The 22,502-nt window shown below is 38.6% G+C and overlaps 2 protein-coding genes across 5 annotated transcripts; both read left to right on the top strand.

Annotated features, from left to right (window-relative positions):
• The first annotated feature begins 2,997 nt into the window (after positions 1-2,997).
• On the top strand, positions 2,998-6,863 carry PARS2 (prolyl-tRNA synthetase 2, mitochondrial). Of its 4 annotated transcripts, none has more exons than XM_070748970.1 (2): positions 2,998-3,069; positions 5,346-6,863. In XM_070748970.1, exon 2 carries the CDS (start codon positions 5,368-5,370, stop codon positions 6,799-6,801), a length of 1,434 nt encoding a protein of 477 aa, XP_070605071.1. In that variant the 5' UTR covers positions 2,998-3,069; positions 5,346-5,367; the 3' UTR covers positions 6,802-6,863. The 4 variants fall into 4 exon arrangements, with proteins under 4 accessions (XP_070605071.1, XP_070605073.1, XP_070605074.1 ...); XM_070748972.1 differs by having other exon boundaries at positions 2,998-3,117; XM_070748973.1 differs by lacking the exon at positions 2,998-3,069 and adding an exon at positions 3,530-3,672.
• A 4,710-nt stretch (positions 6,864-11,573) lies between these two features.
• Positions 11,574-22,502, top strand: TTC4 (tetratricopeptide repeat domain 4). The gene is made up of 10 exons (XM_070748969.1): positions 11,574-11,860; positions 12,255-12,372; positions 12,873-13,034; positions 13,441-13,518; positions 15,750-15,874; positions 15,980-16,066; positions 16,164-16,378; positions 18,854-18,935; positions 20,909-20,991; positions 21,933-22,502. The coding sequence occupies exons 1-10, from the start codon at positions 11,762-11,764 to the stop codon at positions 22,033-22,035; spliced, it is 1,152 nt and encodes a 383-aa protein (XP_070605070.1). The 5' UTR covers positions 11,574-11,761; the 3' UTR covers positions 22,036-22,502.

Genomic DNA, 22,502 nt, shown 5'->3' with positions numbered 1-22,502 from the left:
TTCATATTATTAAGGTATCACTTTGTTGAAGGATAAAGCTACACGAATTCTAGAGCCAAAAGAATAAAATGAGAGAAATCATAAGGAACTTTTAATGAATGTTTAGAAGAAATGAATACAGTGTTCCCTCGATTTCCGCGGGGGATGCGTTCCAAGACCGCCCGCGAAAGTCGAATTTTCGCGAAGTAGAGATGCGGAAGTAAATACACCATTTTTGGCTATGAACAGTATCACAAGCCTTAACACTTTAAACCCCTAAATTACTATTTCCCATTCCCTTAACAACCATTTACTCACCATTATTACTGGTACTCACCATTGAATAAGACATTTAGTGATCCTGATATTTATAAACATAATTATTTATTAACAATAATTATTTTTTTTGTTATTTATTTGCAAAAATTATTAGTTTGGTGATGACATATGACGTCATCGGGTGGGAAAAACCGTGGTATAGGGAAAAAACCGCGAAGTATTTTTTAATTAATATTTTTTGAAAAACCGTGGTATAGGCTATTCACAAAGTTCGAACCCGTGAAAATTGAGGGAACACTGTATTACCTATCAGAATATTTTAACTGTAAAAAAGAAGTTATGAAATACTTACGCCCTAGATAAACGTATAAAAGTCTGTGGAACTGGACTTGATATGCCCAAGCTGTTCAGCAACATACTTAACTGATGGAGCTAACAGATTGTTCAATTTTGCTGTGGCACTCAATGGTTCAGCAACTTAAATACCTTGAAAATTATAATGTCTAATTGCAGGTGTGGTTTACCCCTACCCATTCCACAGTTGGTAAAGTCATGAACAAATCCACATTTGTTTGTTTTTTTCATTTCAACCATCATGTTGCTTTGAATTAGATGGATATTTGCCCTTTTAAACTAGATTCTCACAACTTGTAAAGTTATGATTAGCGTAAACTACAATTAGCAAAACTAACCATTGCTAAGACATAAACATTTTTAACAGAATATACTGGGTGGGCTTGTATTGTTTGCTAATATAAACCAAACAAACCATATTATTATTAACTGTTAAATCAAACTCTAACATTTGAAAACTACAGAATTATTAGAGGCACAAATTTTATTCCACTTACACTGTTTAAACAAAATTGCCTGGAGGAAAACAGCCAAGAGAGAAAAACAAGAAGGAAATATACCAGTCCCATATTACTTAACTTTACGGTATGCAATTGCTGCAGGCTTCTGTAACTGAGGGGGGAAATCTCTAAAATAGATCACTAATCTAACCTTGAGGTTGTAAAAACGGAATATTGTGTAAGGAACAGTAAAGCAGGATTTGCAGGAAAATTAATAACCCATAGGATAAGTATCAGTTTTCTATGTAATTGTTTAAAAGTTTAACTGAGAATGTCCTTGATAACCAAAATTAGTGGTAAAGACGCACTCAAGTTGTGCTCAGCCTTTGGTAGCTATTTAAATATCTGCACAAGTTCACATGGAGGTGGATAGATGGACAGACAGCTAGACAGACAATACAGATATAATTTGTCAATGTCTGTCTGTCTGCCCGCCTGCCTCTCATCCATCCATCCATAGCACCCAATGTGCCGATCACTACTGGGAACACCTGTATTGGTTTATGGCAGAGTTGTTGTAGTTCGATTTTAAGATCCTATCGGTTAATTTTTTCTTGTTGTTTTTCATCAATTCGACTGTCATCTGGTATAGCAACATCAATGATTATTGTTGCTGTTGTTATTATAATTCTATTATTATTATTATTATCATCATCATCATCATCATCATCATCATCATCATTTTGATTGGAGAAAGAAAAGCAAAGTTTCTTTTTTTTTAAAAAAAAAGATTCCTTTCAGCTCTGCGGTAGCTGGCATAAACTTTCCTGCCACAAGCAGGCATCTACCAAACAGCATATAGTATAACATGGAGGTTATCAGTTTACATCCTTCATGATGAAACCAACAGCCAAGTAGTAAAATTAAGCCTGCAAACAACACTGCAGCACAGAATTGCTCAGCGTTAACTGTTTTAATTCATACCAGTTTATTGCAAGATTGAAATAGTAAGCATGTAATGACAAGGCCATCTGATTGCCTCCTGAATGGAAAGGACATTGAAGAATTGGGGAGCCAGCTCCCGGTGCTTAAAAGGAAAACACAGGGACAAAAATTCTAAATCAAAATACTGAACGTGATTCTTCTCTCTTCAATCGGATTTTTTTTTCTTTTTAATTTAATAACTAAATTAATTTTAGTTTTTTTTAAAATTTTCAGCTCCAGTTACAGGGAATGGGATGGAGAATAAGGGGGCACAAGGCGTCTAGAAATGGGTGGAAAGTTGGACCAACCCGTTTCTCTTTTGAAATAGTTTTTATTAAGTTTCCTTTTTTTAAATGAAAGTCCGTTTGTGATATGATCTGACAGGTTTTTATTTATTTATTTCCCGCCAGCTGGAAAAGCGGGAAAGAGGAAGATCGGCAAAGGCAAAACGATTAGCTACTCCTTTGCCCCATCATCACGCATTGTACACAGGTCATCTGGACTGCACCATTGGGCAGCGATCCAGTTCAGTCCCTATGTGAACTGGACGCATACTACCAGTAGCAACGCAGAAGCAAATTCTGCAATACTTTTTCTGCTGAAAATTCATAGATGAGGGCTAGAATATTGCAATATTTGCAACCTAACAGGCATGAAAACAAAGCCTCTTTTGACCCTGAAAAGTGGGCGCGAGTAATATAAGAGAATGTTTGGCTTATATCCAATACTCTAACCAGGCATATGTCTCAAGTAAGAGCCTGAGTTTGCCGCCAAAATGTAAATTTTAACAAAATAGCTTTGCACTGCTTCCTTAGATATCACTTGATAGAATTTGGACCGAAAGCATTTGCCAGATTCTTCCAAGATTATCAGACGCGGAAAAAGCGTCGCCCGCTTTCACTACGCGAGCCCGGAAGCATTCCGAAATAAGAAGGAAACTGTGTGTACGCATGCGTAGTTTGCAATCGAATGTCTCGCAGGTCTTGCGCAATCGCTGGAAGGTCGCAATGCTCCGCGTTGAATGGCATGAATGGTGAGTTTTGCAACGAGTAAGGCGATCCCAGCCACGGTGCCGTAAAAGGTAACGCAAGATGGAAGCGGGATGCATTGTTCTCGGGCTGTTCCTGGCGAGTTTGCTCACGGGACTTATTGTTTTGTAGACACCGAGCTGTATATATGCAGTTGGGGCAGCGGTGCAGTTTAAGTTAAAAAAAAAACTGGTTTAATTGTTAATTGCTGGTTTTAAATTGCTTTGCACTGTTTTTAGGGGGGGTTATATTGCATTTTATGTGTATTTGGTTGTAAGCCGCCCAGAGTCCTCTGTGACTAGGGGGACATATAAGGATAGCTAGGTAGGTAGGTTTTGATCAACTAGCTTTCCTAATAGATAATATACTGGGATAGATCGATGGATAGATCGATTAGATAGATAGATAGATAGATAGATAGATAGATAGATAGATAGATAGATAGATAGATAGATAGATAGATAGATAGAAAAAGGAAGAAAGGAAAGAAAGAAAGAAGGAAAGAAAAAGAAAAAAGAGATAACAGACTAACAGAGTTGGAAGGTACTTTGTAAGTCGTCTGTTCTGGCCTTCGGACGAAACAGAAGATCCTATACCATTTCTGACAGGTGAGAGTCCATCTCTTCTAGATAGCTTCCAGTAGTGAAGCTCACAACATCTGAAGGCAAGCTGTTCCACTAGTTGATTGCTCTCAAGTCAGAAAATTTCTCCTTATTTCTAGGTTGAATCTCTCAAAATATATGATTTTCCATGTCCTTGCATGAAATGTGACATATTTCCCAGAATTCATTCCTTTGGACGTTTCTTACTGATGATCTTCACAAAAACATCAAGGAGCATTTAAATTAACAAAGCACGCATGGGAATAACCTCTTCTAGCTCTACCCACAGTTTTCCAGAAAACTGGAAGGCGTCAGGTTGGGAATGGCTGTGATAAAGCAGAGGTAGAAGACTTGCATTGTTCCAGGTAGAGCTGAGCGAAAGTTCTCATTAGCCATCCACATTGACCATGGGACCTGTGAGTTACAACTGGTCAACAAGACTGTGCATTGTTTCATATTTAGTATCCCAAAACTATCCCAGTATCCTAAAAGAGCTTGGAATATAAAGGAACGTGAATGCAATACCTGCCTGTGAATCTTTAAAGCTGCCCTATCCCCTTGGAACCTGCCACAGCTAAGGAAATATTGGATTGTTCCTGAGATAAAATGTAACTGCTTTAAAAAATTTACACAGGGGTTACATCCATGCTCTCATTATCCCAAGCACTTAGGGGGCATTGGATTTGAAGCACCATGCATCCTATTCTGCAAATCTATCTATCTATCTATCTATCTATCTATCTATCTATCTATCTATCTATCTATCTATCTATCTATCTCTATCTATCTATCTATCTATCTATCTATCTATCTATCTATCTAATCTATTGCCATCAATTTCCATTTAATAGGTATGCAGTTAAAAGAATGGATATCCAAAAATATTAAAACTTTACTCAAAGTCAAATTAATGTGTGTAATTTCTTGGATCCTTTTGAAGTTATTTTTTTTTCCTGTTCACTTCAGCAGCTGTAAAGCTAGCTGATTCCTGTGTTACATTTCCTTGTAATAGTTACGGTAATTTAAGACCTCAAAATGTGTTTTGAGAATCTGGTTTTTTGTCTGTTGCTCAATTGGAGTTCAGGATGGATCCAGTTTCATTGTCAACTACATTTTTTAAAAGTCCAAACTACTATTTAGCTAAATACAATAAGCAAAAATTGTTGTAACAGGTTCATATCATAAAATACAAAAGGAAAAATCCACTCCTCCATTTTCTCTCCCTCTTTCATGTCTCTGAAGGGATTTAGAAAAGAAAAATGTGCAGATTTTTTTTTTGTTTAATTAAAAATAGATTAAGGATATACTTGGGTTTTTTCCTATTCTTCCTATTTTGAGAGTAGTTGATTGGGGGTCGGGAGAAAATTACCATTTATAAATATATTTACATTCATGTGAGGATTTAAGATGTCTATTTTATTTATCGGACATGTATTTAGAAGGTGGTGGGATACCTTTTAATGGTTCATTGAGACAGTCTCTGTAACTTTTCAAGTTTTTTTTTCTTTAAATAAGGAAAACACCTTTGTTTTCATACCATTTTACAATATGAATAATTCTTATTTCCTTGTCAATCAATGCAGTGTGAATTGTTTTGTCATACAATGGCGTACAGCATAGTGTAGCTTATAAGTTTAATTATGTGAAATTAGCTTTTGTTACTTTCTCTTTTTCTACAGACTTGGAACTGAAGCTTCCTCTATGAATGTTAAAATGAAACTTAAAGTGGATCAACTTTTTAAAACAGGAAAAATAGTACTGCCTTGTTTGGCTAATGGGGTCATGTGCGGTCAAAGACAGAGTTGCAGGACTTACTGCAATTTTCATAAAAAACAAAAGCTTTTTCCACAAATGACCCTGCGGGATGACACTGAAGCCTTCCAGGAGAGCAGATCTGGTGAACCAACGTGTAAAAGCCAAACATTGATGTTACAAACTGGATTGATTTGTCCTGCCAATCCCGGATGCTATTACTACATGCCTTATACTGTCCGAGCGATGGAGAAGCTTATCAAAGTGTTAGACCAAGAAATGCAAGCCATAGGTGGCCAGAAAGTGAACATGCCCTCATTATGTTCAGGAAAGCTCTGGAAAGCCAGTGGAAGATGGGAACTGATGGGCAAAGAGCTTCTGCGAGTGACAGACAGGCATAGTCAAGAATATTGTTTAGGGCCTACCCATGAAGAGGCCATCACAGACCTAGTAGCTTCTCAAGGCTCCTTGTCTTACAAACAGCTTCCTCTTTTGTTGTATCAGGTGACAAGGAAGTTTCGAGATGAGCCGAGACCTCGTTTTGGGTTACTCCGTGGCCGAGAGTTCTACATGAAGGATATGTATAGCTTTGATGTCTCTGAGGAGGATGCCCTCCAGACTTACTCCCTTGTGTGTAAAGCTTACTGCACCATATTCAGCCGGTTGGGGCTTCCGTCTCTGAAAGTCCAAGGAGCAACTGGAAGCATCGGAGGGACGTTGTCTCATGAATTCCAGCTACTTTCTGATGTCGGCGAGGACCGATTGGCGATATGTACCAACTGTGACTTTTCAGCGAATCTAGAGGTAGTAAACTCAAGTGAGATGCATTGCCCTGTTTGCAAAGGAGAACTGGTTGAGAAGAAAGGCATTGAAGTGGGGCACACATTCTTCTTGGGAACTAAATATTCGTCTGTTTTTAAAACGACTGTCCAAACCGCTGACAATGTGCCCGTTCTAGCTGAAATGGGATGTTATGGCTTGGGTGTCACCCGCATCCTGGCGGCCTCCATTGAGTTGCTTTCAACGGAGAATGCCATTCGTTGGCCAAACCTCATTGCACCCTATCAGGTTTGCCTTATTCCTCCCAAAAGTGGCAGTAAGGCAGACAAAACAACAGAACTCATAGAGGATTTACACAGGTGCGTTGCTGAAGCCATACCCCAACTTAAGGAAGAACTTGTGCTGGATGACCGGACTCAGTTCACCATTGGGAGAAGGTTAAAAGACGCTGACAAACTTGGCTATCCTTTTGTTATAGTATGTGGGAAGAAGGCTTTGGATGACCCTCCTCTCTTTGAAGTATGCAACCAAAACACGGGTGAAACCCTGTTCCTTACCAAAGAGGCCACAATTGACTTGCTACGTAAAGCCCACATTTCCTGAAAACTGGATTAGGGTGGTGGCGGTTATAAAATATTAAAACTTTTCTCATATGAAAAAAGTAATATTTTGGGTACGTTGGGTTTTTAAAATTAATGTCTGGCATCGCAATGAAGCAGAATGATGATACCTCTCTTTCTGAAGCTTTGCATCCATCACCCTTAATAGGTAGGCTAGGTAGGAAAGATGATGAGATAAGATAATGATACTTTATTGGAGGGGCACTTTTCCCCACATCCCCTTTTATAACCCCCAAATTAGGGAGAGTCTCTTTTGAGCATCTTGCCCCGCCTACATTCCTATTATGAGCTAAGCTGCTTTTTAAATCTACTTATTATTTTATATCCCACCTTTATTATTTTTAGAAATAATTTAAGGCAGTGATTTTCAACGGTTTTTGAGCCGTGGCACATTTTTTACATTTACAAAATCCTGGGGCACACCACCAACCAAAATGACACAAAATGACACTAACACAGTACATATTATAGATATAGTTATTGTGAGGCATTGCATATCACCCTCTGTGTCAAAGGTCAAATATCTACAGTATATACACCATCAGGATAGACATAACCAGCTGAGGTTGAGGCTTCATCTAGTGGTGGCAACATTTACCTCCAGTCCTGACCAGGATTAGAATTCAGGACCATGGGGAGGAGTAGCAGTTTCAGCTACTTGTCGCGGCCACACAATGACAAGTGCACGGCAGCCCAAGCGGGGACCTTCCTTGGTGTGGATGAGAGGCGGCCTGCTATTGGTTCATTGCTAGTGGTCGGGATGAATCCTAGAAGGTGATTGGTCAGTGAGTGTTCCCTGTGCCTCCACTCTTCCTGTCGCTGATAGCTGGAGGGATTGTGAGGGGGATGTTTATGTTCGGATGGAGGCGGCTGGCGCCGGGCCGGATAAATGGTCTCCTCGGGGCCGTATCCAACATATGGGCCGTAGTTTGGGGACCCATGTTTAATTTCTCCATGGCACACCTGACCATGTCTCACGGCACACTGGTTGAAAAACACTGATTTAAGGCAATGAGCATATCCAATATACCTTCCTCCTCCTATTTTCCCAACAAACAACAACCCTGCAAGGTAGATGGGCTGAGAGTGACTGGCCCAAGGTCACCCAGCAGGCTTTTATGACCAAGACAGGATTTGAACTCATTGCTCCTGCTTTCTAGCCTGGTGCCTTAACCATTAGACCAATTTGACTATTAAGCTAGCTGTACATTTCAGGTATAGAAGCAGCAGCCACAGGGTTTTTTCTACACTGAGTGAACTTCTTTGGGGCCCCCAAAGAATCCGTCGTGTTGCTACGGTGTTGACCATGCCTCCCCCTTCCTAAGCTGTATATATAAAATCAAACTTTTTAATGGAAGTTTTTGCCTTATATTTTTATCATAAGGTTATGCCTGCTCTAGAATCTACCTTATTCTGACTTCGTCAGGCAATAGCATAGTTTTTGATACAGAAAGGCAAGCTCTTTGTTTTCTTCTAAATAAATTGGTAGATAACTTATGCCACTACAGCTAGTTAAAATAAGGAGGGGGAAGAGCCTCCAAATATATCTGGAACTAGCCATTCTTTCCTGTCCACTCTGATTTAGTTTTCTTCCCCTTTCTCTTTTCTTCCTTCTCATATGACCTATGGATTTCAATTCCCAGAATTGATTAACTCAGAAATCCACAGGATGCAAAGTTGCCATAGTGGTCCCACCCATCACATACGAAGCAGGAACTATGTGATTATTTCATAAATCCAAACTAGCCATTTCTAAAAAATTAGTCTGGAGGCCAAGAGAAATTAGTCTGAAGTCTTTCTGTGGCACTAAGGTCATCTTTGTTCTAGACTAGAGCAAAGGTCTGCAACCCGCTGTTCTGGAGCCACATATGGTTCTTTCATCCCTGTGCTGTGGCTCTCTGTCACTCAAAATATGTGTCATAATTGCCAAGGTGCAATACCCACTGGCACACGATTTATTGAGGTTTTTGACCCATCTTTTAGGGGGGAGTTCAAAATGTTTTTGTTGCATGCAGAAAAAAAATTCTCTAGCAGTTCATTGATTTCATAAATGCAACATCCTATAGTTTTTTATGCATAGCATAAAGGTAAAAAGTAATAATAATATATGCAGTGCTATCTTCATTTTGGACGTCAAAAGGAACTTGTGGCTCCCAGTGTTTTATTTTATCTGGGAGACAGGTCCAAATGGCTCTTTGAGTGTTTAAGGTTGCCGACCTACAGAACAAAGTCTGTAGATGCTCAGTCATCCAGGTTTTGGTAGTTTCAAAGGTGCTTTTTCAAGTGGCAACTGGACTTTCTTTGAAAAAAACAAAATCCAGTTGCCTCTTGAAAAAGCATCTTGGACAACCTATTCTAGAATCTGCCCATAAAGTTGAAGTCTTACATATGCACCTTTCAAAATGCTGCTAAACTCATTTGAATAACCTATTTTCCAAAACACCCTTAGATTTACCATGAGAGTAAGTTGTAGAGGCCCTTTAGTGTGTTCACACTATATATTAAGTTCAGTTTTATTAAGATTGGATCTTTTTGTGGCCCAGGTTGATACACAAACCCAGACCCTTTTGGTGAGCTGATAATTCAATGTATTCTAGGAATTCAGATAATACTAGAGCCAAATGTGTTGTGTTTATCCTGTACTTCTATGGATAAGTGTTGCTAAGGAGATAGAGAAAAAAAAATCCCTTGAGTTAAATTCATGAACATACCAATGGTGTCTTCTCAGCAAAAAAGGGACAAAATTTAGCATTGTTACCTGTTATTTTTACATTTTTATTTCACCTACGTTTCTGGGATTTTCTGCTAGTGGCTCATCCTAGCAGTAACCAAAGTGACCCTACTTACTTCATGAAATTAGCTAAGGTTGCAGCTGCCACCTTGCTGTGGAGCAAAGTGAGAGCAGTCCTACTAGAAAAAAAAAATCTCAGCTTTGAACAGGCTCAGGATTTTAAACTTCCAAGCGTTTACACAATGACACACTGGCACAGAGTTGTAATCTATGACTGCCAGCAGTTTGGCAGTTCGAGTCTCACAATTTCAAGGTTGAGTTTTCATTCTTTCAAGGTAAAATGACTCAGATTGTTGGGGGGGGGGAGGCAACAGGTTGACTGTTAAATGACTTAGAGAGGGCTTTAAAACATTGAAGCAGGATATAAGTCTAAATGCTATTGATAAGAGCAGTGTCATTGGGCTGATGGACAAGGAAGGCAGAAATCTTTTATTTAGAATAAAATTGAATTGGTTTATTTATTTTATTATTTTATTTTGTTATTTATTTGTCAAGTATTTATTTGTTTGTTTGTTTATTCATTCATTCATTCATTCATTTATTTATTTATTTATTTATTTATTAAATTTGTATGCTGCCCCTCTCCGCAGACTCGGGGCGGCTAACAGCAGTAAAAAGACAACGTAAACAAATCTAATATTAAAAAATCTAAAAAACCCAATTTAAGAGATGTAAGTATGTATTGGTAGTATAGATATAATGCTGTTTATATACATGAGATGGGTACTAATAAGAAAGAACTTTAGAACAAGGACGGTAGCATAAGGAGGCAGCATGAGTTAAAATACATGTACCGAAAGTCAAGAATTAAATACAGTATAGTAGATATGAGACCTTGAAAAAAGAGGGATGATTATGATGGGTAAAAGCTAGAGAAATATTTTAATATGTTACGTAATAATAGAACTATCCACTTAGGGAAGGTTTTAGAGGGTGGATGGGAAGTAGGAAGGAAGGAGAGAAAGGGAAGAGAGTAAAGAAAGAGTAGATGGAAGGAGGGAGGAGAAGGAAAGGGTAGTAGAAGGAGGGAGGAGTAAGAAAGTAGGTAATAGAGGCGGAATAAGCCGCCTGAGAAAGAAAGAATTGGAGAGAAGATACAGATACCAGAGTGCCTTCCATCCCGTCCTAATGTTTCTCTTTTACTAGTATCATATACAGTAATCCCTCGCTACTTCACGGGTTTTCAAAGGGGGCTTCAATCCATTAAATCCATTAAAAATTCATTAAATTCATTAATTACTCTATTAAAGAAACTGGTAGGATATCACATGTAGTTCCAGCTGAGAAACATTATAGAATGACTGTTTAATGCAAAGGGTGGGTTTTAAAAGTCCAAATACTCGTTAAATTCATAAAAAAAATATTTTTCCTCTACTTCACAGAAATTCGTTTTTCACGGGTGGTCTTGGAACGCATCCCCCGCAAAAAATGAGGGATCACTTTATATAAATATTATATCTTTGTATACCACCAATACCTACGTGACAAAACAAATAAAAATAAATAAATAAATAAATCTCTCCAGGATGTGTGTGTGTGTGTGTGTGTGTGTGTGTGTGTGTGTGTATGTATTGCAAGGAGGAAAATAAAAAGTTTTTTTGGGGAAAAGAACAAAATATTTGATCAGACAAATGTAGATTTGTCTAATAAAAGACATCTTTTATTAGAGAAAGTAGGCGGTGCACGCTTAAAGTGGGGAAAGCTGTTATATTAGAATTGCTTTTTTTTCTAGCCAGGTTTCCATACATCCATGAATGTATGGATGGCTGTAATTACATTAAATTGAAATATTTTTATATTGATCCATGTTTATTTTGGTGGTGAGCCGCCCTGAGTCTCTAGGGAGTTGAGCGCATTTAAATAAATAATATTAATATTATAACTAGAGCAGGGATGGGCAATTAATTTTACGACACGTGGACTCCAAGTCCCAGAATTCCTCAGTCACCCGTGTCGTAGAGGAAGCAGCCAAGTTAGGATAATGGGACTTGTAGTCCAGCTGGCCCGGTAGCCGCAAGACAGAAAAGGCGAACAGAGCGAAGAAACCCCGGTCTCGCGTCCTTGCAAGCCCCGACGGACCCACGCACGCTTTCGGCTGCAAGAGCCGCCTCCGGAAAGGCGGAGCGACCGAGCGGGACGAGGTTTTCCACGCATGGCGGAAAGCGAGGAGGGGGATTGGGATGCCTTCTTCGACAAGTTTCAGGGCCCGCAGCGGTACGAAGGGGCCTTCGATCCCACTACGTGGGAGCAGGTGAGGCTGCGGAAATAGGCGCGGGGGGCACTGCCCGGCGGGAGGTTCTTCACTTCGCCGGGGAGGCGCGTTTCGGATCTGGGGTGGGCAGCGCAGGCTGGAAGGAGACCTGGAAGGGGATGACGCCGGTTAAGGCCACCACAGCTGGTTGCAGTTCTCCAGCGCAGGAGTCTCCAACCTTGGCCACATTAAGACTTGTGGACTTCAACTCCCAGAGTTCCTCAGCCAGCGAAGCAATTGCAACATCTGGAGACCCTCAGATTTTTAGCATAAGACAACACCTCTTCTTTTAGATATTTCAGATATCGGGTATATTTTCAAAATCGAGTAAAAGTTCTGAATTGTTTATTTTCTTCCATTCCTGCTACCTTGAATCACCTGCATGTGTTCATAGGAATTTGATCAGATTCCAATGTTCATGAAGAATGTTCCCACTGAAATAAATGCAAAACAAAATCCTGATCTGGCATGCCTTCAGTCCATCATTTTTGATGAAGAACAGAGTTCTGAAGGTACCCTTTTATACTATGTATAATCTCTCTCTATAAAAGTGAAATACCACTCACATATCATCATGAAACCTCCAGAACTATAAAGCTTACAAACTTGAAACTTATCACATTTTAGATGCTAAGAAAGAATTTTTTAAAATGACCATCAGATCATTCTTATTTCTTATACAGTACGGTATTAACACACTCTGATGCTATGGAATGAAACATTTTACTCCCCCTCCCCACCTGAAAAGAACTCTGTTCCAACTGTCAGTTGCTTTATATTAACACACTTTGATGCTAAGGAGTTGCACATTCTACATAAATTTTCAAGCTTTAATTGTCAATTTATCAAGCCTGATCACATAGTTTCACAGTGAAGCATGGGCATCCAGCTAGTAGTATTTTAATGTTACACAGGTTATAATTTCTCCCTTTTGGAACTGTATTGGTGGCTGAAACAATTCATATCAGACGCTTTCTAAAAATGGTAATGTCTTTTGTGTTTTCCTCACCAGAGCAAGCTAAGACTTATAAGAATGAAGGTAATGATTATTTCAAAGAAAAGAATTATAAGAAGGCTGTGATATCTTACACAGAAGGACTCAAAAAGAAATGCAGTGACCTGGAATTGAATACTGTACTTCATACAAACAGAGCAGCAGCCCATTTTTATCTGGGTAATGTGACGCATTCCAAGTTATACCTAGATTTTGTATTTTTAAATATATATATATATATGAAAATATATTTCTTCATTTGGTCTTATACTCATTTATCTGTTCAGATGATTCATTTTAATATAGTTAACTTTGGTAAAGTAGAGTGTGTAGTGTTACAGTGGAATCAGAAACTGCCCTATACTACAAAATCAAAGATACACTAACAAAATAAACCTCCACCAACATTAACATGAGTAGTTGGAGGGAGGGGTTGCATCATATTTTACACTAATCAATTAAAATAGTTGTATTCCAATGCTAAATTAGTCTTGTAGCAGAATGGTTCCATTTTTTTGTAATGAAAATCACATCATAGAAGCTTCGCATGGGTGAAATTTTTAAATTCAGGTTATATTTTGTTTAGGCAATTATCGCTCAGCTCTGAATGATGCTGTTGCAGCAAGGAAACTGAAACCCAGCCACCTCAAAGCTATAATAAGGGGTAAGAAACTCCACTATTGTTTGTATGTTCAATTCTTGCAGTCTAATGTTAGATTCCATATAATTAAGGGGATTGTATTTATCTATTTATCAATTGAATTTATAAAGGTGGAAGAGATGTCCCAAAGGTAGATAAAGCAGCAAGCCATCTTCTAGGACAGTGGTTCTCAACCTGGAGGTCAGGATCCCTTTGGGGGCCGAATGACCGTTTCACAGGGGTCGCCTAAGACCATGGGAAAAGACAAATTTCCCATGGTGTTAGGAACTAAAGCTTCTATTCTGGTCCCTTGGAACATATTTTTACAATCCGACCAATCAGGCGTTTACAGTGGGGGGTATCCCTCTGACCTTCCTGCCAATCAGCTTAAATCTCTGTTGGGAGAATTGGCGCTTGGCTTATGGTTGGGGGTCACCACAACATGACTAACTGTATTAAGGGATCGCAGCATTAGAAAGATTGAGAACCACTGTATAGAAGAGAAACTGACTGCAAACTTCCATTGCCTTGTGGCTATATCCATCATTGGAAAAGGCTTCAGGAGTAAACCTTGAGGCAAAATCCGGAGCTGGAGCCCCAGAAGCAGTTCATGACTGTGTACATCCACGTTCTGATAACTCCTGCGATGTAGTTGGAAACAATCGTATTGGCCTTTGCTATTCCATTGCATTATTTCAGAGACGTGGAGAAGGGGGATCTGCTGCTTGGGTAACAGTCTATCCTCCATATTAACCAACCCAGGCCTCGTGCCCTGGAGAGGTTACTCCAGCTTTATATACGGCATTTTAGGAACTCTTTCCAGAGCGTAATACCATAGGCTTTTAAGATTGAAGGATGCCAATGAATTTATCAAAATAAAAGATTCAGAGCAATACATTCATGCATATTACAAAGTGTTATTTTGTAGAAATATAGAAATGTTTAGATATTAACAATGTATTTATTTATTTTATTTATTTATTTTGTCCAATACACAATGAGGGTTTTAGGGGGTATATATCTATATACACATAGTAAAATACATGATGAAGGTTATAGAGGAGATACTCATAGTAAAATATATCTAAGAAATAATAGAAAAGAAGATATAGCAATAGAACATATCAATGAAAGAATAGAAGAAGAGATATAGGAATAGAAGAAAGGTATAGGAGATATAGGAGAGCAATAGGACAGGGGATGGAAGGCACTCTAGTGCACTTGTACTCGCCCCTTACTGACCTCTTAGGAATCTGGATAGGTCAACCGTAGATAATCTAAGGGTAAAGTGTTGGGGGTTTGGGGATGACACTATGGAGTCCGGTAATGAGTTCCACGCTTTGACAACTCGGTTATTGAAGTTATATTTTTTACAGTCAAGTTTGGAGCGGTTAATATTAAGTTTAAATCTGTTGTGTGCTCTTGTGTTGTTGTGGTTGAAGCTGTAGTAGTCGCCGACAGGCAGGACGTTGCAGCATATGATCTTGTGGGCAATACTTAGATCTTGTTTAAGGCGTCTTAGTTCTAAACTTTCTAGGCCCAGGATTGAAAGTCTAGTCTCATAGGGTATTCTATTTCGAGTGGAGGAGTGAAGGGCTCTTTTGGTGAAGTATCTTTGGACATTTTCAAGGGTGTTAATGTCTGAGATGCGATATGGGTTCCAAACAGATGAGCTGTATTCGAGGATGGGTCTGGCAAAAGTTTTGTAAGCTCTGGTAAGTAGTGTGAGATTGCCAGAGCAGAAGCTACGTAGGATTAGGTTTACTGTACAACTCTTGAAGCCTTCTTGGCTATATTGTTGCAGTGGGCTTTGGCACTTAAATCTTTTGTTATTAGTATACCAAGGTCTTTAACCAAGTGGGGATTATCTGTGATAATTTGATTATTCAGTTCGTATTTGGAGTTCAGATTCTTCTTCCCAATGTGTAGGACAGAGCATTCGCTAGTTGAGATTTGGAGTTGTCTTAAAACAAGGTAGTTTTAAGAGTTGTTTGCATTTCTGGTCAGCAGGAGACAAACTAAATAGAAGCACGTGCAATGATCATCTATGGTAGTTTAATGATGAAAAATAGTCCCTATAGTTTGGATAAATGGTTCAATCCATCAATCATTGAGTCTTTACATCCCATCATTTCTTTTTCTGGTACTTTTCTACACTTTCATCATCAAAAAAATGTGATCAACTACATTGGCCTATTTAAAGTATATTGTTTGCCGTGGAATACAAGTATTTTAAAAATGTTCTACTTTTATAGGAGCACTGTGTCATGTGGAACTCAAGCATTTCTCTGAAGCTACGGCATGGTGTGAGGAGGGTCTGAAATTAGATCCACGGGAAAAACAACTTCTGGAAATAAGAACAAAAGCAGACAGACTTAAGGTTAGAAAGGATTAAAAATAAAAACACGTAGCCCCTCTGATGCAGAGTTTGGTGAAGCATTGGCAGCTCTTACACTGTCGCTGCATAACTTCATTTGTCTTGCAGCGTACCGAAGAGCGAGATTTAAGAAAAGCAAAATTTCAGGAGAAGAAGGGACAGTCTCAGAAAGAGGCCTTGCTTAAAGCTATTAAGGTACTTGTGAAATGAAAGCAACCCTTGAAATGTGAACCCATCCTAACGTGTTTTAGATCCCTGCCTCAAGATGGATTGTTTTACTTTTCTGACCTAGGATCGAAACATCAAATTGTCTCCGGTCCCATCAGCAGATGAGATGGCCATATCAGACGACCTCGCGGAGATGTCTTTAGATGGACTCAGCTCTCAAAGCGGCAGTCAGGCCAAAGTCTGCCTAGAAGACACCGGGAGCCTTACCTGGCCAGTGCTCTTCCTGTATCCTGAACATGGACAAACTGACTTCATTTCTGCTTTTCATGAGCAATCCAGGTTAATGTTTCTCAAAGCACAAAATAGCACATTAAATTGTAGGTCTAGTTTGTGTGATTTTCGCAGTTCTAACACTTGAGTGGTTTATGCCAGTGATATATAGAGGAATGAATTTAGGCCTGCTGGCTTGCTGTACATGTTGAAGTGGAACAGCAAATGTATCCTGTTCCAGTGAAGGGCTGCAAAAAATTTACTATCATACTGTGGGTGTGGCTTGATGGCCATGTGACCAGGTAGGAGTGGCTTGCCGGTCATGTGACCAGGTGGGAGTGGCTTGGCAGTCATGTGACCGGGGAATTGCTTAAAGGTCATGTGACTGATTGAGAGTGGCTTACCGGCCAAGATAAATTTTAAAATAGGTGCTTGGATTCTTTTTCAGTTGATTAAGTCACATTATTTGAATAGTCATAAAAAGGAAAAATGATAGACAGCATTATTTGTTGAGCACAGTATTATGTTAAGGTTTTGTGCTGAACCCACAAGGTTCAATATGATAACAGATTAGGCAAGTAGCTCAATTTTCTTTAATTGCTATAAAAGTTCAGTTCTAGGTAATGATTAAAATGATTATGGGTAAAAACATACTATTTAATTATTTCCTATTTTAAAAGTAATTAAGGATCATACTAAGGTACTAGAAAAGGAAGGTCAATAAAAAAGCTATTAAGTATTCAATAAAAATGCATAGACTTACTACCCCACTGTGTCCCCCTCCATGGGGCCAGCAGCCCATAACTGTCCTGTTCTAGATACAATACTGTAAAACTAGAGAGGTTCTGATGAGCAGAGCACTCCTGTCATTCTTGTTGAAAGGGAAAATGGAATGTTTTCTTGGACCATTTTCAGCCAAACTTTGTTCTGATTGGTTGTTTTGTCTTTCTATAGTTGCACTTAGAACAACATAAAATGATGACACTTGAGGCAATAGGAAGGGAAAAATTCTAGGGCTGCTTTAGTTTTTAACCTACCATTCTGGGGAGCATAGTTCCCTCTAAGCTGAGCAGTGAGCAATCGCTCACTTAAAAATCATCATCAACTCAGAGTTTTCCAAACCTGCCCAGAAGCCGAGAGGGAAAGAGTGAGAGGGAAGGAGAGAGAGAGGAAGAGAGAGAAACAGATAGAAAAAAGAGAGAAAGGAAAAGAGAAAAAGAATGGGAGTAAGGAAGAGAGAAAGAAAATCAAAATCTAGTTTGAAACTAGCTCAACTATTTAAGTGGCATCTTGATATTGATAGAGTTGCCCTATTATGAGCTCACTGTTATAGACACACAGTACAGTATTTTATTTTGAAATTCTCTGAGGCAAAACAGGGTGGGTTTTTTATTTGTTTGTTTGTTTGTTTGTTTGTTTATTTATTATTTCTGTGCCACCCAATCCCGAAGGAACTGCCGCTCAGACACTATACTTTTCCGCCCCCCCCCCCCCAAAAAAAAAAAATTAGAGGGAACACTGCTGGGGAGTATCAGGGAAATTACTTTAATTCTGTAAGTCTCCCTTATTCTTCTCCCAGAATTATTATTATTATTATTATTATTATTATTATTATTATTATTATTATTAATTAGATTTGTATGCCGCACCTCTCCATAGACTCGGAGCGGCTCACAACACAATAAATCAGTTCATAGCAAATTTAATAATTTACAAATTAAAATATTTTTAAAACACCATTATTGAGCAGACATACTGTACATACAAACATACCATACATAAATTGTATAGGCCCGGGGAAGATATCTCAGTTCTCCCATGCCTGACGACAAAGTGGGTTTTGAGGAGTTTACGAAAGGCAAGGAGGGTGGGGGCAGTTCTAATCTCTGGGGGGAGCTGGTTCCAGAGAGTCGGGGCTGCCACAGAGAAGGCTCTTCCCCTGGGGCCCGCCAAACGACATTGTTTAGTTGACGGGACCCGGAGAAGGCTCACTCTGTGGGACCTAATCGGTCGCTGGGATTCGTGCAGCAGAAGGCGGTCTCGGAGATATTCTGGTCCGATGCCATGAAGGGCTTTATAGGTCATAACTAACACTTTGAATTGTGACCGGAAATTGATCGGCAACCAATGCAGACTGCTGAGTGTTGGTGTAACATGGGCATACCTTGGGAAGCCTATGACTGCTCTCGCAGCTGCATTCTGCACGATCTGTTTTTATGTTCTTTTCTATCAGATAATACCAAAACAGGAACTTTTCCACCATGCAGAATAAGCTGCCAGAGGGAAACCTCATTTCCATGGTGAAGCAGGGGTTCTGCTATTTCTCATACATAAGACACTTTTGACTTCAGTAACACAGCCTTTAATAAAAGACAATGAGCTTCTGATCTTTCTTTGAAATAATAGAGTAGGGATATAATATACTGAAGATTTTGGCACCCATTACCAGCTTTTCATGAAACTCTGTTGCTTTGTTTCAAAGCAAAACACTGCTCAAGTTAAATGCTAAAACACTATTTCCAATTAATGCATTTTGTGTTTCAGATTTTCTGACCATTTAGTTGTTATGTTTGAAGAATCTCCTGCCTGGGATACAGAAAGAAAATATGTTCCTAAAGAACTAGAGGTACATGTAAATGCACAGTCAGTACTTGAACTTTTTTTAAAAATAAAGTGATATACAGTGATACCTCGTCTTTTCGAGATACAAACCCGGGGTTTAAGATTTTTTTGCCTCTTCTTACAAACTATTTTCACCTTACAAACCCACTGGCGCCACTGGGATGCCCCGCCTCCGGACTTCCGTTGCCAGCAAAGCACCCGTTTTTGCACTGCTGGGATTCCCCAGAGGCTCCCCTCCATGGGAAACCCACCTCCGGACTTCCGTGTTTTTGTGATGCTGCAGGGGAATCCCAGCAGGGGAATCCCAACATTGCAAAAATGAGCACTTTGCTGGCAATGGAAGTCTGGAGGTGGGGTTTCCCAGCGAGGGAAGGCTCAGGGGAATCCCAGCAGCGCAAAAACAGGCGCTTCGGCTGACAAAAGGGGTGAATTTTGGGCTTGCACGCATTAATCACTTTTCCATTGATTCCTAAGGGAAACATTGTTTCGTCTTACAAACCTTTCACCTTAAGAACCTCGTCCCGGAACCAATTAAGTTTGTAAGACAAGGTATCACTGTATTTTTAGAATTGTTAGAATTACATTGCATTTGTATGCATATATGTGTATGTAATACATTGGATTCCTTGCTTACTCTCAATTAAGCTTTTTGGAGAAGGGACTTTTTTTTATAATTCTAGGTTTATATTGCATAATGGACCCTAAGGAGCATTTAAAAAAATACTCCTTAATTAAGTTTCCATTTAAGTTTGCATATCTAGCCAGTTTCATAATATGATCAGTAGTTAATCTTAGACAAACCAATATTTCAAATAGAATGTTTCTAAAAAAAATCCTTCTTGGTTGTCATAAATATCTTTTATCCCCCCCCCCCAAAAAAAAGATTAAGCTTAGAAAGAATAATTCACTTTGAATGTGATGTATTTCAGTAGAGCAGTTCCAGGAAATAAAATGAGTGGATGGAATTTTCTGCCCCCAGATGTGTGAAAGCTACAAATTTGGATGATTTTAAAAGGTGTCTGGACAACTTCATGGAAGAATGAGTTATCGAAAATTATTCTGATGGCTGTGGGTTGCCTCCTGACTCATTGGTAGTCTATCTTCAATCACAGCTATGGGCATAGTTCCCTCTAAGCTGAGCAGTGAGCAATCGCTCACTTAAAAATCATCATCAACTCAGAGTTTTCCAAACCTGCCCAGAAGCCAAGAGGGAAAGAGTGAGAGGGAAGGAGAGAGAGAGGAAGAGAGGAAGAGAGAGAAACAGATAGAAAAAAGAGAGGAAGGAAAAGAGAAAGAAAAAGAATGGGAGTAAGGAAGAGAGAAAGAAAATCAAAATCTAGTTTGAAACTAGCTCAACTATTTAAGTGGCATTTTGATATTGATAGAGTTGCCCTATTATGAGCTCACTGTTATAGACACACAGTACAGTATTTTATTTTGAAATTCTCTGAGGCAAAACAGGGTGGGTTTTTTATTTGTTTGTTTGTTTGTTTGTTTGTGTATTTATTTATTTATTTATTTATTTATTTATTTATTTATTTATTCTGTGCCGCCCAGTCCCGAAGGGACTGCCGCTCAGACACTATACTTTTCCGCCCCCCCCCCCCCAAAAAAAATATTAGAGGGAACACTGGCTATGGGACCAACAACAGTGAAAAGGATCTGTTACACACTATCTGAACTTTCTGACCACAATTCACTGGTCACATGTGCCACAGTGCTAGACTAAATAGTCCCTTCACTATCTAGTAAATTTTTCCTTCAGTTCATTATCTTTAGTAGTACTCAAGTTACTAAAAGCTCCAGACTCCTCACCCACCCTTATATAACCAGAGTAAAATAATTAAGTCTTCAGTTTTTTTCATCAGCCAATTAATTGCTTGTTAGTTTTTAAGTGAATTCTGCCCTGTCTGTATACAGTGTAATGCATTTTGTTCATGCATTAAATTTGTTTGTTTCTCCTATGGCAATAAACAGCTTTATTTTGAGGACGAAGAAAGAGGAGATATATACCAGATAAACCCTGAAACCACATTGTTAGAGGTGTTGCAGCACAAAAGGTGAGATGTTGAACTATGTTTTTAAAAATAATTTTATTCATTTATAAAGTTTTTAAAAATACATAAAGGAAAAAACAAAGAAATAAGAAATTATACAATATGAATCAAACACAAAAATGAAAACGTATATACATATATTATGCCTTTAAGGCTATATTACAATACCTATATCGACAAATATTTTATGTTTATTTGTTGAACTATGACTTGAGTGTTTTTGTTGCTGCTATTTTTATTTATTATTTAACAAAAATATTACTCCAATGGCCTCTTCTTTTAAATATCAGAGAATACTTCCAGAAAGCCACATCAATTTTAAAGATCTGTAAAAGTATAATCTGAAATGTAACAGTGTCCTGTTTTAGTATTAAGACAAGGCAGCTGAGTTAAACCACTTAGTTATGTTTGGAGTAGATATATTTAAATAACTGGGAGGAGTTAGTGTGATTATATTTAAGAAAACTTTCTGGCATTAATATAATGCCATAATGTACATTTCTCCAATTCTTTGCTATTCCTATGGGTCAGGCACATATGCACAGAAATACACAGCAAACAGTGTATATCATCTAAGGTGCATCTTATACTCAGGTGCGTCTTATACTCCAAAAATACAGTAGTTTTCTTCAAAAAACGTTTTGTGTGTATTCTGAACTAAACTCTATCAGAACAGTTTTTCCCTCTCAAAAATAATGTAATTAGGTTTCCATTATCCTGAATTCAACTCAAACCTAGATATTTGGGATGGGAGTTTATGGGAGCTCTACATAATCTCGAGACTATCTGGTTGGGAAAAGTTGATCTAATCTGTGGGTTCGTAGTAGTAGTAGCTACCAATTATAGAAACATTTAGCAAACATTTTCAAACACCAGTCTAATTTTTTCTTGAATATATAAGGTACCTAAAACTAGATCATGACTTTCTAAATACTATTTTTCAGGTACTTTGTAAAAGCTGGAACTCCTGCCTTTTTAGTCCTGGTGAAAGATGCTCCTTTCTCTAAAAACTATTTATTTGGGAAGACGGTTCATCACTTAAAGTGAATTGGGATGATCTCAGCAAGAAAGTGAAGACCAGCAGCGACTCTCTTCTTATCACTTATGCAATGTCCTCAATTGGAATGTTTTCAGAGTATATCTTTTTCTGTAACAAATAGGACTAAGAAAAGATAAGCTTATATCAGATTACTAAGAGCCATGGTGGTACAGTGGCTAGAATGAGTATTGCAGGCTAATTCTGCCGACTGCCAGCAGTTCAATTCTCACCAGCTCAAGGTTGACTCAGCCTTCCATCATTATGAGGTCGTTAAAATGAAGACTCAGATCATTGCGGGGAAAATGCTGACTCCAAACTACTTAAAGAGGGCTATAAAACACTGTAAAGCAGTATATAAGTCTAAGTGCTATTTCTACTATACTTTTAACTTTCCCTCTGTATTTGAATAATTAAACTATCTCATTTCACCTTCTTTCAATAAATTAAAACAGTAAAATAAAATAAATACATTGCC

Source organism: Erythrolamprus reginae, chromosome 3, assembly GCF_031021105.1.
Source record: "Erythrolamprus reginae isolate rEryReg1 chromosome 3, rEryReg1.hap1, whole genome shotgun sequence".
NCBI lineage: Eukaryota > Metazoa > Chordata > Lepidosauria > Squamata > Dipsadidae > Erythrolamprus > Erythrolamprus reginae.
Note: the sequence above shows the minus strand (reverse complement) of the source record. Positions and strands in the feature narration are given on the sequence as shown.